This window comes from Salmo trutta, chromosome 16, assembly GCF_901001165.1.
Source record: "Salmo trutta chromosome 16, fSalTru1.1, whole genome shotgun sequence".
NCBI classification, from domain to species: domain Eukaryota; kingdom Metazoa; phylum Chordata; class Actinopteri; order Salmoniformes; family Salmonidae; genus Salmo; species Salmo trutta.
Window position 1 is genome coordinate 37,376,563 of NC_042972.1, and position 17,327 is coordinate 37,393,889.

Consider the following 17,327-nt stretch of genomic DNA (forward strand, 5'->3'; position numbering starts at 1 on the left):
CATTTCTATGCTTCCCATTAAGTTTCGTCATGCGTCTTTTACTTTCGTTTTGTACACCAGCTTCTAACAGCTGAAAATACAATATGTTTGGTTATGGAAAATATATTTCACAGCGGTTTAGATGGTACAATGATTCTCTACACAATGACTGCTTGTGTCATCATTGAGATGTCCAGCATCGAGCAGCTGCAGCGGAACCCGTTTGCCTCCGAGGGGCCTCCAGATGAGCGGGTGGTGGAGGCCTTCCAACAGGTCTGAGACCTGGTAGCCCCAATTACTTCTGCTAGATGTCTCAACAACCCATGGTCATCTGATTGACTATTATCGACATTATCCACAAACCATTGCCATTTTTTCTTGATTTGCCTTATAACAATTGGCTAATTGTACAGTGAGATGTTTCATTATCAGATTGATGCAATTATTCATTAAAACAAACTAGGAAAGGCACAGCTTACTTTGATCTTGTATATTCTAATGGTGAGAAATTCATGTAAATTCAATGAATTAAGGAAAAACATTTTCTGGAGGCTGTGTCTAATAAACTGGAGAACAATGGGAGTATTTTATCTTCACTGATCTGCCATGGCCAGAGCGTTTGTAAGGATCACAATGTGGCTAACAATTTTACATAGCTGGCCCTAGCTTAGAGCTATACTGTGCTTAAACAATTCCCACTAAAAAAAAAAAAATGTGTGGGATGTTTTATAAGACACAACCAAGCAAACTGTTTTAGTTTGTACTGTTGTATTTGAGTGGACGACAAAAGATGTATAAAGCACAAAATGTATGTACACAAGATTCAATGGGTAACATACCAGTGAATTTGTGCCTCAGAAATCTAGCATTTCATAGGCAAAAGGAAACACTTGAACACTTAAAACATACAGGTCACACAGTATTAAAATCCCAAGGTCTGAGAAGTCCATTGGTCTATCCAGGTTCATTTCCCATCCCCTTCTTCCTCCTCTTTGTCATTATCCTGCATGGCCTCTTCCTCTTCTTCCTCAGCCAGCTTCTCAAAGTCGCTCGTTTCAGAGTTCCACATGCACTTGATCTGCACTCTGAATTCTGCCATCTCAATCCCAAAGAGTTTCTATATGGGGAAAATAATGGAACCATCTAGCAACTGTGGACTTGCAGAATGTCTCATAGGCCAATCATGTGTAGACTGGGGGAAAGGTTTAGAACTCACCAGAATACGGGCCTGTTCAGGGGTTAGTGTGTCTCCCTCCTTGCACACGTCATGGTCTTTCAGTAGTGTCACCACTCCTACAACAGAACAATGGGGTATAAGCCAACAATTGCAACATTTAATCCTTCCCCTTTGGAAGTAATCCAACGTAAACTTGACTAGTTATGGAAGAGCTTCGGTTGTTAGATCAGAGTTTGAAGTCTGTAGCAGAAGCATAAAAAGTTAATTTAAATTAAACATAACGGGTCACTAGGGAGGTTACAGCCATCCTTTCATTACAGACTTATGAAAGGTTTCTCTGACCATCAGAGACAGGTCTCACCTTTCTTGAGTGCTGTGGGGAGTCCCAACTGTCTCAGCTGTGGCTCCATGGAGTGAGGGAACTGTTCCAGGGGTCCTTCATCAAGTGTTATGGCCATCCCTGCCTTGTTTCCCGCTCGTGCAAAATTCATCTCTTTGAACTGGCTGAAATACCTGAAAAACATTTAGAGAGAAAAACAACTTATATGAAACTACCACGGAGGGCAAGGAATCAGCCAAAGCGCCGGATGAACAAAAAAAATACTAAAATTAATGATGGTACATCTTTAATGGAAATGCAAGACATAGGTTTACTTACTCTTGTACCTCTTCCTTGGTTTTATTTGTGAATAACACACCCACTTCTCCCCTCAGAAACCGGCTGACCTACAAAATAAGCAGAGACCAACATTAATTAAACTCCTTGAAAAGTGTCTTTGTGCAAACCAAATGTACAAGACCTTAACTCGTGAGTCTACATGACTTCATCACAACAAATATAGCATACCTTGTACAAATTGTCTTTGTACTCGCTTGTTGGTCCTTTACCTATAGCGATCATCATTACTTTGTTTTTGCCAAAAAAGAATCTGAAGAAGAAAAACATCACCTCATTGTCAAACCAGTTGCACCTACCTATACGCATAACACGTCATGGGTGTCTGACAATTAGATTTGTCTGAGTAATGAGAACCAGGCGGCTTAGACCTGTGCTGTGTGTGTTCTTACCGACTGTGTTTCCAGGCTGTCCTGATGTCTTTCAGTTTGTTGTTCCTCATGTTTGCCACAGAGAAGATGAACAGATGCTTGTAAATGTCCACACATTTCCGCAACTATAAAGACATGGACATAAAGATACAGACCATTGGTCAAGCGTTTATTAGCTGGATACCGATGTCAGACAGAAAACAACTAACTTAGCTAGCTAGGATTGATGGGTATCAGTATACGTAGTTACCTCTTCTATTAAGTTCTGTTTAGTTTCCAGACCCTTCTTGGCTGTTTTTGTTAGTGAAACTGAAGAGGTGAAAAAGGCAAACAATTAGGTTTGATGCATACAGGAAAACAAAGTATTTTCAGCATTATCCATTTTGATAAACATAATTAGCTAGTTAGCGTATCCCCACAGCTGGTGCTAGCTATGTAGCTAACGTTAGCTTCGTAGCTAGCTGGCTCCTCTTTCACCTCTTGATGCAAGACATACCCTGGAAATGCTATATTCGTGAACTGTCACATGAAGAAATACACTAGACTATATATACCCTTAATCTACTGGATGAATGACATAAAAACATACCTTTCTTGTCTCTCTTTGACTTCGGCATGGTTCTCACGTTGTGTAGACCTATCGAGGAAAAGGACCCCACGTGTTTCTGTCTGTTGAAAATAGCGGTCCAAAATATGCCTACAAAAAAGGAATTATTGCATTTCCCGAGCTCATTTTCTGCTACGTAATTGACTTGAAATAAAATATTGACTTTGATAATATAAATACATGATTTAATAATCTGGATTAACAATGTAAAATAAATGTGCTTTATGGACATGGTCTCTTTTTCCCCAGTAGGTGGAACCCTGCAAACATGAGAGGGCGCACCTTATAATAAGTGCTGTAACAAGCAGACAGCAATCATGATAAAGCCATTAAAAGTTATTATGGTGTGACAGAAATAATGATTTCTTTCTTTATTCTGTTGTTTTCTATTGAGTCTAAATATTGTACCTCTTTCGCTCCATAAAGCACATATTGCACTGCAATGACAAAAAAAATGACAGGTTGGAGAGGGGAAAAGTCTCACTTGAATGAGGTGTCTGTGGTATGCACTTGCAAGTAAAGGTTGTTTCTCTCTCTAAAATATGATTAAATGTAGGCTAATTATTCAATGCTTTAAACAGACATGGATACAGTGGCTGTTGCCTGCTGTGTTTGTGTAATAATTACCTGTGACAGATGAGTTTACGGACAACATCATATTTATCTTATGCTCTGCACCGAGCCATGTATTCTGTCAAGGGAGCCACCTTGCAGCTAGATCTAGGGATCTGGTTTGAGGCGTTGCATGGATCAGCAGACACAACAGCTGCAGTAGTGCATTTATTGAGCATTATTCAGCAGGGGGTGGGGTGGGTGCTTGACTTGTCAAATCTGGGTCACAGTGGTATGTTACATCATATCATCCATTTCCAAACCTCACTCCATCTCTCTTTCCTTCCCATCCGCTAGGCTATGTAAGTATAGTCTATGATCATGTAGTGATGAAGTTATGAATTACTGTGGTGATTTATACAAGGCTTAAAATGATGAATCTCCATCACCCATGGTTGTCTCTGTGAACCTGAAGTGAGAAATGCAGTGGTAAGAGGTGAACTCCCAGATAGAAAAGCTATTAGGCCTACCTGGCTCCTACACACACAAGTACCTAGTGATGGTGTACCAAACATACACAAATGAAATGGAGCTGTGAGTGTGTGTGTGTGTTCTTTCTCTTCTTTGTAGACTTCACTGATTTTCTTTAGCTTGTATGACTGAATATTTTCACTGTATTCTCTCAATGATGCGACTGGGTATAAATGTAGGGCTTTATTCGAATTAAATCTAAAATCTCTGATGAAGTGTTGTCAAGCCTCCATCAGCTCAGATGATTCCAATGTATCGAGTGATTTCAGTGCCAACAAAAATTGTATTTGAATTCCATAATTTTGAATTTGTATTAAGATATTGAATTTGAATGTGTAATTCTCAAATTGAATCATTTATTTCATAAATTGAACTTGTATTTCATGATTTCAACTGAATTGAATGAATTCAAATACAATTTATTTTGGCACTACTTTTTTTGTGGGGGGGCACTGAAATCACTCCAAAACGATGGCGGACACTACGTCAAAGCTAAAACAGAGTTTGGATTGGTTGAAATGAGATTTGAAGCAGAATGAAAATATAGTTCTGAATAGAGTACAGCTTATGTCAGAATTGACTTTTCGTAGCAGGTTAGGAGAACTTACGCAGCATGTTATGAGAATTAGGTTAAGGTTAGGAAAAGAGTTAGGGTTAGCTAAAATGCCAAAATGTTCTACTTTTGACGTCAATTTGGCATAAGCTGTATTCTAACTAGGCATGATCGGAAAATATTTCAACAAAGCACATTTGAAATGTTCCGCTGAAGATGAAACAACTGGATGAAGAACATGAAGGAGCATTGGAAGTTTATTTTCAACAGGTTCAAAACACTTTAGCTAACAGTTAGCTTCAGCTAGCTAACGTTTTCATTTCTACTGCGTACTGTTGTCTCTTGTCTGTTTACTTTATTGCGACCTTTATTGCAAACTGGTGGTTTCTGTTTTTTCCAGATGTGATGGTGTGAGGCACTCTACCACAAATTATGAAACTAGGAAAGTTATTGATGTATAGTACTCTGCTCTCCTCCTCTGTGTTGGCATTTCTGGGTCTCTCTTATCACAGGTATGCTAAAGGCACTCACTTTTTCTGCCACTCCCCAGACAAATTATCTCTGTGTTTCTGGAAGATGTCTCCGCTTCAAATCAACTTTTATTAGTCATAAGCCTCTAACCAACAATGCTGTTAAAGAAATGTGGATAAGATAAGAATAAGAAATAAAAGTAACAAGTAATTAAAGAGCAGCAATGAAATAACAATAGCGAGACTATATATATGGGGTACCGGTACAGAGTCAATGTGCAGGGGGCACCGGTTAGTTGAGATAATATGTACATGTAGGTAGAGTTATTAAAGTGACTACGGATAGATGATAACAACAGAGAGTAGCAGCAATGTGAAAGGGGGGGGGGGGGGGCAATGCAAATAGTCTGGGTAGCCATTTGATTAGGTGTTCAGGAGTCTTATGGCTTGGGGGTAGAAGCTGTTTAGAAGCCTGTTGGACCTAGACTTGGCGCTCCGGTACCGCTTGCCGTGTGGTAGCAGAGAGAACAGTCTATGACTAGGGTGGCTGGAGTCTTTGACAATTTTTAGGGCCTTCCTCTGACATCGCCTGGTATAGAAGTCCTGGATGGCAGGAAGCTTGGCCCCAGTGATGCACTGGGCCGTTCTCACTACCCTCTGTAGTGCCTTGCGGTTGGAGGCCGAGCAGTTGCCATACCAGGCAGTGAAGCAACCAGTCAGGATGCTCTCGATGGTGCAGCTGTAGAACCTTTTGAGGATCTGAGAACCCATGCCAAATCTTTTCAGTCTCCTGAGGGGGAATAGGTTTTGTCGTGCCCTTTTCACGACTGTCTTGGTGTGCTTGGACCATGTTAGTTTGTTGGTGATGTGGACACCAAGGAACTTGAAGCTCTCAACCTGCTCCACTATAGCCCCGTCGATGAGAATGGGGGTGTGCTCGGTCCTCTTATTCCTGTAGTCCACAATCATCTCCTTTGTCTTGATCACGTTGAGGGAGAGGTTGTTGCCCTTGTACAGCACGGTCAGGTCTCTGACCTCCTCCCTATAGGCTGTCTCGTTGTTGTCGGTGATCAGGCCTACCACTGTTGTGTCATCGGCAAACTTAATGATAGTGTTGGAGTCGTGCCTGGCTGTGCAGTCATGAGTGAACAGGGAGTACAGGAGGGGTCTGAGCACGCACCCCTGAGGGGCCCCTGTGTTGAGGATCAGCGTGGCGGATGTGTTGTTATACACGCTTGGATGTTGGTCCACACCCTCAAGCTCAAACTCTACAAGACAGCACTGCTATTCATTTCTTGGGAGAGCTGCCAGCTCCAAGACCTCTCCATCACTGTTGACAACTGCGTTGTGTCAACCTCCCGAACTGTGAAGAACGTCTGACTGAGGTAGGCCGTCTTGGTGGATGTGCAATGAGGAGCCAGACAAGTATGCTAAGGTGCAATCTGCTATTAACACAGGACAGGAGAAAATATAGAGAACATGACAAGATGGGAATATCTCTCCCGTGTGTGCTGTTGCCTTGAGGGGGACAGAAGGTGGTAAAGCAGAAGTAGTGGTTGTTTTGGTGTAGTTGGTGGTTATGCTTTAGTAATCCACCAGGTGTGCTGTTGTGTTTATTTATTTTCATTGTTGAAGTGTTAACACAGCCTCAGTCTGTGAAGATGAGATTTGATTTGATTTATTAGGATCCCCATTAGAAGATGCCAATGGCGACAGCTAGTATTACTGGGGCCCGACACAATGAAAGACATTACAGACAAAAACAACTTTACAAATGACATTAACATGTAGTATCAGTTACATATACACTATTGGTCAAAAGTTTTAGAACACCTACTCATTCAAGAGTTTTTCTTCATTTTCTTCAACCACAAACTACTTCCCTTTACCACCTTCTACATTGTAGAATAATAGTGAAGACAACAAAACTATGAAATAACACATATGGTAGCATGTAGTAACCAAAAAAGTGCTAAACAAATCAAAATATATTTTATATTTCAGATTTTTCAAATAGCCACCCTTTGCCTTGATGACAGCTTTACACACTCTTGGCATTCTCTCTACCAGCTTCAGCTGGAATGCTTTTCTAACAGTCTTGAAGGAGTTCCCAAAATGCTGAGCACTTGTTGGCTGCTTTTCCTTCACTCTGCGGTCCGACTCATCCCAAACCATCTCAATTGGGTTGAGGTTGGGGGATTGTGGAGGCCAGGTTATCTGATGCAGCACTCCATCACTCTCCTTTTTGGTCAAATAGCCCTTACACAGCCTGGAGGTGTGTTGGGTCATTGTCCTGTTGAAAAACAAATGATAGTCCCACTAAGCGCAAACCAGATGGGATGGTGTACCGCTGCAGAATGCTGTGGTAGCCAACGTTGAATTGATGTCTGTGTCCAGTGGAATCTATCACACATCTTTTTTCAGGACAACATCATACCAGCAGGTAGCTTAGTGGTTAGAGCATTGGGCCAGTAATGAAAGGTTGCTAGATCGAATCTCTGCCTGGAGCTGACAAGGTAAAAATCTGTCATCCTGTCCATGAACAAGGCAGTATAAATCACTGTTCCTTGGCTGTCATTGTAAATAAGAATTTGTTCTTAATAACTGACTTGCCTAGTTTAAAAAAAAAAAATACTAATAACATCATGATATTTTTTTGCTTATTTTTAAACTTTAACAATTTGTTTTCTGCACAGCTTGACTGGGAGCTCTGAAGCCCAATGCGCAGAATAATGAGAGAAAATACAGTTCCTAAAATTGACATATTAACCCAAGAATTAGGCAAGCCTACCTTGAAATAACAAATTGTGTCCACTTAAGGACATTCTTTGTAAGGCATATGCATTTTGGGAGTACTGTGTGTGCGCGCGTGCTTGTGTTTTTGCACGTGAGGGTACGTGACAGAGACTGTGAGGGTTGACGCATACAGTGCCCAGTTTAGCAGTTTGCTTGAATGACCCAGCGGCGCCACAAAGAGGCAGGGGTAGGGCTGTAGACTAGTCTGTCATCACACCGCGGTACCAGAGTCCGGAGAAAGAAACGCGAATAGGAGTAAAGACAGTGAGTGTGTCTAGAGAGAATGGGAAAGGGAGAAGCTGAGCGCATAGGCCTACAGCATCAGCAGCATCTGAAAAAGCAGAGGTAAACGCACGGTGTGTCATATTCCTGCGTATAACAGAGGAGGATGGAGACTTTCCCGTTGCGCCAGAGATCTGGACTGATAAGATTATATGTTTGTGGATAGCCTACCAATAGGAAAAGGTGTTTTCTGGAGGTTTGAGGACAGCGAAGGTCCATCACCTTCAACTGCCCCGTCAATCTAATTTCAAGGAGCCACATCATAAGAAATTACCTGCTGGCATTTTGGAGGATAGGATCGGTTTTGTTGTTAAATTCATGTAGCAAAACAAAAAACAAAACAAGGTTTTATCATTTGTATGTTTACCAGTATGATGAACTCTTTTTTTGATTCTTCGCCTGCTGCTATGATTGCTACAATTCCTGTCAGCGGTATGTCCACTGCTGGGACGGGCGCTGTAACCAGTGCGCTTCGAAATGATTTGGGGTCCAATATTCATGTCCTGAAGACTCTGAACCTGCGGTTTCGCTGTTTTCTTGCCAAAGTTCATGAATTAGAGCGGAGAAACAAATTATTAGAGAACCAACTGCAGCAAGCCTTGGAGCAACAACGATACCAAGTATACACTCGTGAAGTAGCTGTCCAAACCGACTCTCCTGAATCCCGACTGCCTGGTACCATTTGGAGTTTCACACACGTCAGAAGACACGGAGAGCGCTATGAGACTCTCCAGGGCCCTGGTGTATCCTGGAATCATCCGGACGGTGTTGGGGTCCAAATCGATACCATCACCCCAGAAATACGAGCTCTGTATAATGTGTTGGCTAAAGTCAAACGAGAGAGAGACGAATACAAGAGAAAGTAAGTAGCCAACCAACAAACTACTGCACTCTGACAGTGACATCAGTGCGCATTTTGAATTGCAGCAGTTATGGGCCTGACTGATTATTTTTATTCAGGTAGGAATGAATACGCCATGGGTAGAGAAACTGCAACTCTCAATACCTCCCATTTGCCTATATTTTTTTGAAGAGGCAGTCAGCAGTCGAAACAATACCAATGCCTTTTCACAGCCCCTGTTTCTGTAAAATGCAGAGGGATGGGGCTGGAGAAATATAACCAAATTCATAGACAGAGCTATGGATGCAAGGACTAAACTTACATTATATACAAACAATAGAGGCTATAAAGTGTTTAATAGTTACTTTGTTTAGAAACATTGAAGTAAAACAAGCTGATATTTTGGGTTCTGATGGAGTACAACATTTGAACTGAGCTCAAATCAAATTTTATTTGTCACATACATAGGGTTAGCAGATGTTAATGCGAGTGTAGAGAAATGCTTGTGCTTCTAGTTCCGACCATGCAGTAATATCTAACAAGTTATCTAACCTAACAATTTCACAACAACTACCTTATACACACAAGTGTAAAGGAATGAATAAGAATATGTACATGAAAATCTATGAATGAGCGATGGCCGATCGGCATAGGCAAGATGCAGTAGATGGTATAGAGTACAGTATATACATATGAGATGAGTCATGTAGGGTATGTAAACATTATATAAAGTGGCATTGTTTAAAGTGGCTAGTGATACATTTATTACATCAATTTTTTCATTATTAAAGTGGCTAGAGATTAGTCAGTATGTTGGCAGCAGCCACTCAATGTTAGTGATGGCTGTTTAACAGCTTGATGGCCTTGAGATAGAAGCTGTTTTTCAGTCTCTCGGTCCCCGCTTTGATGCACCTGTACTGACCTCGCCTTCTGGATGATAGCGGGGTGAACAGGCAGTGGCTCGGGTGGTTGTTGTCTTTGATGATCTTTTTGGCCTTCCTGTGACATCGGGTGGTGTAGGTGTCCTGAAGGGCAGGTAGTTTGCAGGATGCTCTCGATTGTGCATCTGTAAAGGTTTGTGAGTGTTTTTGGTGACAAGCCGAATTTCTTCAGCCTCCTGAGGTTGAAGAGGCGCTGTTGCGCCTTCTTCACCACGCTGTCTGTGTGGGTGGACCATTTCAGTTTGTCCGTGATGTGTACACCGAGGAACTTAAAACTTTCTACCTTCACTACTGTCCCGTCGATGTGGATAGGGGCTGCTCCCTCTGCTGTTTCCTGAAGTCCACAATCATCTCCTTTGTTTTTTTTACATTGAGTGTGAGGTTATTTTCCTGACACCACACTCACCTCCTCCCTGTAGGCCGTCTCGTCGTTGTTGGTAATCAAGCCTGCCACTGTAGTGTCGTCTGCAAACTTGAGGATTGAGTTGGAGGCGTGCATGGCCACGCAGTCATGGGTGAACAGGGAGTACAGGAGAGGGCAAGAAAACACACCCTTGTGGGGCCCCAGTGTTGAGGATCAGTGGGGTGGAGATGTTGTTACCTACCCTCACCACCTGGGGGCGGCCCGTCAGGAAGTCCAGGACCCAGTTGCACAGGGCGAGGTCGAGACCCAGTCTCTCGAGCTTAATGACGAGTTTGGAGGGCACTATGGTGTTAAATACTGAGCTGTAGTCGATGAACAGCATTCTTACATAGGTATTCCTCTTGTCCAGATGGGTTAGGGCAGTGTGATTGCGATTGCATCTTCTGTGGACCTATTGGGGAGGTAAGCAAATTGGAGTGGGTCTAGGGTGTCAGGTAGGGTGGAGGTGATATGGTCCTTGACTAGTCTCTCAAAGCACTTCATGATGACGGAAGTGAGTGCTACGGGGTGATAGTCATTTAGCTCAGTTACCTTTGCTTTCTTGGGAACAGGAACAATGGTGGCCCTCTTGAAGCATGTGGGAACAGCAGACTGGGATAAGGATGGATTGAATATGTCCGTAAACACACCAGCCAGCTGGTCTGCGCATGCTCTGAGGACGCGGCTGGGGATGCCGTCTGGGCCGGCAGCCTTGCAAGGGTTAACACGTTTAAATGTTTTACTTACGTTGGCTGCATTGAAGGAGAGCCCACAGGTTTTGGTAGCGGGCCGTGTCAGTGGCACTGTATTGTCCTCAAAGCGAGCAAAGTAGTTGTTTAGTTTGTCTGGGAGCAAGACATCGTGGTCCGCGACAGGGCTGGTTTTCCTTTTGTAGTCCATGATTGACTGTAGACTCTGCCACATACCTCTCGTGTCTGAGCCGTTGAATTGCGACTCCACTTTCTCTATACTGACGCTTAGCTTGTTTGATTGCCTTGCGGAGGGAATATCTACACTGTTTGTATTCGGTCATGTTTCCGGTCACCTTGCCCTGATTAAAAGCAGTGGTTCGCTCCTTCAGTTTTGCGCGAATGCTGCCATCAATCCACGGTTTCTGGTTGGGGAATGTTTCAATAGACGCTGTGGGTACAACATCACCAATGCACTTGCTAATAAACTCGCTCACCGAATCAGCGTATTCATCAATGTTATTGTCTATTCCGCTATGCGGAACATATCCCAGTTCACAATGCATTTATAAGTTATAATCTTCAAGAATCAATGGGTACATATCATTAATTTATAAATCAGAAAATGTATGTAGCAAGTTGAGTTTGCCCTTTTAAGGGTGGATGAATTCATTGCTTACTAGACATTTTTTGGCAGCCAAACAGTAAGCAACAAGGGTATTGTACCTCTTGCCAAAACCATGCGATTGCATTGCACAATCTACCTCCATGAAGTTGGAATTCAGGACAGATTTGTTGAAACCAGTTTCAAATATTTAATTGTCATCATGTTTAGTATGAAGTATGATTGGTTGACCCATGAGCAGTTATGTGGCCTATAGGGCAGAAGGTGCTGTTATCATGGTGAGATTATAGAAATGATAAAGAATATAGCTAAAAGAAGCCAGAGTTCATACAGTATTGGTTTGCAGTGTTTCACATTGGTACAGTAATAGATGCAGCGAGGATGTTGAAACTAGAGGGTACATCTGAGGGAAAATAGTAGGTGCACTTCGTTTAAATTGAACACTGTCATTTTAAACCTGATTACACCGTCTTAATGGAGTTCACCACGGTAGAATGGTTCATGGTGTGGGTGTCCCATCCAACCCCCGCTTCCTTTTTGCTCACACTGATGTCATTTCCCAAAGGATTCACTGCAGCATCCCTGGCCCACGTCACAACTGGCCAGCATGGCTGGCTACTGCAGGAACCCTTGCCAATCGCCTCTGTTGCCCCATGACTTAACCAGGGAAGGATTAAATAACTGAACTAAGCGTCTGGCTGTGGAATAGACTCACTTCCATGTCCCCATAATGACTCACTGACACAGGATGATGAAGTCATGAACTGTGTTTCGTAATTTTTTATTTAACCTTTATTTAACTATGCAAGTCAGTTAAGAACAAATTCTTATTTACAATGACGGCCTAGGAACAGTGGGTTAACTACCTTGTTCAGGGGCAGAATGACAGATGTTTAACTTGTCGGCTCAGGGATTTGATCTAGCAACCTTTCAGTTACTGGCCCAATGCTCTAACCACTAGGCTACCTGCCACCCCAGGTAGCTTAGTGGAGGGTGATCTTATTGGTAAAGTAGACAATTTGTCACTCTGCTACAAATGACCGACAAGGCATGGAACAATCTTGCAAAGATCAGCTCACATTATGATTGGGAGATACCAGCTCCATGTACTTTAGACATTTCTGCAGTTAAGATTAAAAAAACGTCCTAGGCCCAATGTTTCCATTGCTAAATTAGGGAGTCAGTAGCTGTCAGTTGAGGGCCCAGATATACCCCTGTCAGAACCACTCGTGGAGTCATACATTTAACTGTTAGGCTTCAGACACTATTCATATTCTTTAGATGCATCTCAGAAAATAGCCCTCAAATAGAATAGCAATTCATTCTGAGAGGCAAGATTCCATTTCCTGCTGTGCAGTATTAAATGGATGGAACATTCAAGAATGCATGATGACAAGTCAACTGAGTAGGATATGCTGTCAAAAGACTGGCCTAATAGCCCACTAACTGTAGCCACCCTTTTCTCCACCCCTCCCTGTCTCATGCAGACTGCTTTATAAAGCTTATCCAATCCTACTGGAGGCCCTGCACCTTCAGCCTAGTGTGCTGATTTAATTAAGCCTTTTGAGTTTGGACACACCATGAGATCGATTCCCAAAGTATTCATATGTTTATAATCTGCTTCTTTACAATGCAACCTTCCCAAATCCGGCATCCATTTTGTAAGCTTCAGGAAAAACAGAATGATCTGTCACCAGCCATCACGTTACACAATATCGATATACTGTGTCTATGGAATTAGTATGGACAGGATTTATTAGATTTATCATACCAGATTTGGGAAACTAAATATCTGTAGAGACAAGAAGTAATCAATTTACTTATCTTGTCATAACAGAATTTTATCACATGCTTTCAATATCACCCGTTTCCCCCCCAGGGAACAATAAAGATAAACTTCTTTCTAAATTGCTTAGTGCTCAGTTGCACAACGTTCATTGTTTTGCAGTTGTGCAACAGTCTCTATTATTTCTCGGTCAAAAAGTTTAATGCCAGATTTGAGAAAGAGCCTTACCTCTTATCTGATTTTATAACAGACTTTTGCAACACTGTCTGAGCAGGACATACTGTACATATAGATATACAAGAAATAATTATTTTGACATTTTATTTTGGGGGATGCAAACACACACACACACACACACACGCAGTACATCGTCCCATGGATGGATGATAGGCTCAGTTAATCAGTGAGACATATTGCATTTATTTATTTAACATTTATTTGATCACGGAAGACATATGGAGACCTAGGTCTCTTTTACAAATGCGCCCTGTACATACAACATAAATATATACATTATAACTAAACTATATATTACACACATATACAGTTGAAGTTGGAAGTTTACATACACCTTAGCGAAATACATTTAAACTCAGGTTTTCACAATTCCTGACATTTAATCCTAGTAAAAATTCCCTGTCTTAGGTCAGTCAGGATCACCACTTTATTTTAAGAATGTGAAATGAATAATAGGCACAGCCAACTTAGTCTATGTAAACTTCTGACCCACTGGAATTGTGATACAGTGAATTATAAGTGAAATAATCTGTCTGTAAATCATTGTTGGAAAGTAGATATCCTAACCGACTTGCCAAAACTCTAGTTTATTAACAAGACATTTGTGGAGTGGTTCAAAAATGAGTTTTAATGACTCCAACCTAAGTGTATGTAAACTTCCGACTTCAACTGTATATATATATATATATATATATATATATATATATCACAATTCCAGTGTGTCAAAAGTTTTACATACACTTAGTTGACTGTGCCTTTAAACAGCTTGGAAAATTCCAGAAAATTATGTCATGGCTTTAGAAGCCTCTGATCGGCGAATTGACATAATTTGAGTCAATTGGAGGTGTACTTGTGGATGTATTTCAAGGCCTACCTTCAAACTCAGTGCCTCTTGCTTGACAGCATGGGAAAATCAAAAGAAATCAGCCAAGACCTCAGAAAAAACATTGTGGACCTCCACAAGTCTGGTTCATCCTTGGGAGCAATTTCCAAACGCCTGAAGGTACCACGTTCATCTTTACAAACAATAGTACGTAAGTATAAACACCATGAGACCACGCAGCCATCATCCTGCTCAGGAACGAGACGTGTTCTGTCTCCTAGCGATGAACGTACATTGGTGCGAAAAGTGCAAATCAATCCCAGAACAACAGCAAAGAACCTTGTGAAGATGCTGGAGGAAACAGGTGCAAAAGTATCTATATCCACAGTAAAACGAGTCCTATATCGACATAACCTGAAAGGCCACTCAGCAAGGATGAACCTACTGCTCCACAACCGCCAGACTACGGTTTGCAACTGCACATGGGGACAAAGATCGTACTTTTTGGAGAAATGTCCTCTGGTCTGATGAAACAAAAATATAACTGTTTGTCCATAATGACAATTGTTATGTTTGGAGGAAAAAGGGGGAGGCTTGTAAGCCGAAAAACACCATTCCAACCGTGAAGCATGGCGGTGGCAGCATCATGTTGTGGGGGTGCTTTGCTGCAGGAGGGTCTGGTGCACTTCACAAAATAGATGGCATCATGAGGTAGGAAAATGATGTGGATATATTGAAGCAACATCAAGACATCAGTCAGGAAGTGAAAGCTTGGTCGCAAATGGGACTTCCAAATGGACAATGACCCCAAGCATACTTCCAAAGTTGTGGTAAAATGGCTTAAACACAACAAAGTCAAGGTATCAACCCCATAGAACATTTTTGGGCAGAACTGAAAAAGTGTGTGTGAGCAAGGAGGCCTACAAACCTGACTCAGTTACACCAGCTCTGTCAGGAGGAATGGGCCAAAAATTCACCCAACTTATTGTGGGAAGCTTGTGGAAGGCTACCTGAAACATTTGACCCAAGTTAAACAATTTAAAGGCAATGCTACCAAATACTAATTGAGTGTATGTAAACTTCTGACCCACTGGGAATGTGCTGAATGAAATAAAAGCTGAAATAAATTATTCTCTCTACTATTATTCTGACATTTGACAATCTTAAAAGTGGTGATCCTAACTGACCTAAGACAGGAATTTTTACTAGGATTAAATGTCAGGAATTGTGAATAACTGAGTTTAAATGTATTTGGCTAAGGTGTATGTAAACTTCCGACTTCAACTGTATATACTACCAGTCAAAAGTTTTTGAACACCTACTCATTCAAGGGTTATTCTATATTTTTACTATTTTCTACATTGTATAATAATTGTGAAGACATCAAAACTATTAAATAACACATGGAATCATGTAGTAACCAAAAAAGTGTTAAACAAATCAAAATGTATTTAATATTTGAGATTCTTCACATAGCCACCCTTTGCCTTGATGGCTGCTTTGCACATTCTTGGCATTCTCTCAACCAGAGGTTGAGGTAGTCACCTGGAAAGCATTTCAATGAACAGGTGTGCCTTCTTAAAAATGTATTTCTGGAATTTCTTTCCTTAATGCGTTTGAGCCAATCAGTTGTGATTTGACAAGGTAGGTACATTTCTTCAACAAATGATCAGGTCTATATAATTATCAAAACATACATTAGCAATGGAAAGGAAACACAGACTCATTATTTTAAGTATTAAAAAATTCTCCTTTAGCAATACAATTTGTATGCAGAAGTTGGTACAGAGTACAGTATAACAGTAAATGATAGTTTCTTCCCAAGTTCTGCAAAATTTCTAAGACATCCTGTAACTCATATAGCCTCCAATCCCCCTTACGTAACTTTTCCTGGCAATAACATTTTAATAAATCTGACCTCCCCTGACAGCAGGAACCATCTTATCAGCAACTTGACCGAAACTTGACCTTTCATTACAAGTATAGGTTCATGACAAGGTGAACGAGTGTAAGCATCTTCTGACGGGGCTGGTTTCATCAGGTCTGTGGCAGCCTTGTGTTCTCAGAAAACCAGAACCATGGTGGGATCCATACAGGAGGAGTCTGAATGTAGTTGCCTTCTGATAGTGTCTGAAGGTCACAACGCTCAACAACAGGTTAACACACACACAGAGGTCTCCTGAAGAGGAGACCGTAAGTTTTATCATAACATAATTTATTAACCCTTTAAAAGGTACAAGGCCTTGGTTTAACCCTCTTTATTCCCCCCCTTTGAGGCCACAAGGCCTCAACAAAAGCAAAGCAACTCAAGCATAGTAATTATAAGAATCATACATAAAGGTGTATTGGATTGCAAGCAATCCTCAGGAGATTGAGGATACAAATAAAGGTCTGGGGGAGGAGAAACATGAAGCATAAACATGGCCTTATGAAGTACATATTTTCCAGCTGCACAGGATGCACAAATGCAAATCAGCAGAACAAGCACGGGGGCCAATAATGGGACTAAAATGGAAAACAACTTAAATCCAAAATGTCCTAGTTTATCTTTCAACCACCCAAACAGGAACCAGGAGTCTTCTCTTGTAGGGGTGTAGGTGTCAGCCAACTGTTAATTATTTCATAATCTCTGTCATATTGTCAGAGGAGTCAGGGAGAAGAATAACACAGTCAGTGGGGGAAATAGGGCCCTGCAATATCCACCCTCCTTAGCCAGGATGTAGTCTAACGCCAGGCTATGCCTGGCTGTAACAGCTTTAAGATTCTGAACATCAGTAGAAAGAAGTGCAAAACCAGCAATAGTCAAATTCATATTGGCCTGCATGGAGTAGGTGATGTTATTAATCCAATCCCCAAACACTTTAATTCCAACCCCTGGGAAGAGTGCCAATCCGAACAGTTCACCATTGCTAAGAGAAAATCTGCTAGCCAAGCCATTATCTGCCATTGCTCGTTTCACATGGCTTCTACGGTGTGCTGTGGAGTTAC

The 17,327-nt window shown here is 41.6% G+C and overlaps 2 protein-coding genes across 7 annotated transcripts in view; one reads left to right on the forward strand and one right to left on the reverse strand.

Moving 5' to 3' along the window:
* Positions 1-350: 350 nt before the first annotated feature.
* LOC115150696 (mRNA turnover protein 4 homolog) lies at positions 351-2,901 on the reverse strand. The gene is made up of 8 exons (XM_029694228.1): positions 2,793-2,901; positions 2,454-2,512; positions 2,225-2,328; positions 2,004-2,085; positions 1,815-1,882; positions 1,518-1,669; positions 1,196-1,272; positions 351-1,096 (listed from the first exon to the last, which is right to left on the reverse strand). The coding sequence occupies exons 1-8, from the start codon at positions 2,818-2,820 to the stop codon at positions 944-946; spliced, it is 723 nt and encodes a 240-aa protein (XP_029550088.1). The 5' UTR covers positions 2,821-2,901; the 3' UTR covers positions 351-943.
* Positions 2,902-7,809: 4,908 nt separating this feature from the next.
* Positions 7,810-17,327, forward strand: part of LOC115150693 (intermediate filament family orphan 2-like) — a 79,759-nt gene continuing 70,241 nt past the window's right edge. For all 6 annotated transcript variants that reach the window (XM_029694222.1, XM_029694223.1, XM_029694224.1 and 3 more), the window contains exon 1: positions 7,810-8,856. In XM_029694222.1, coding sequence (XP_029550082.1) covers positions 8,354-8,856 — 503 coding nt within the window. In that variant the 5' untranslated portion in view covers positions 7,810-8,353. The remainder of the gene's footprint in view (positions 8,857-17,327) is intronic.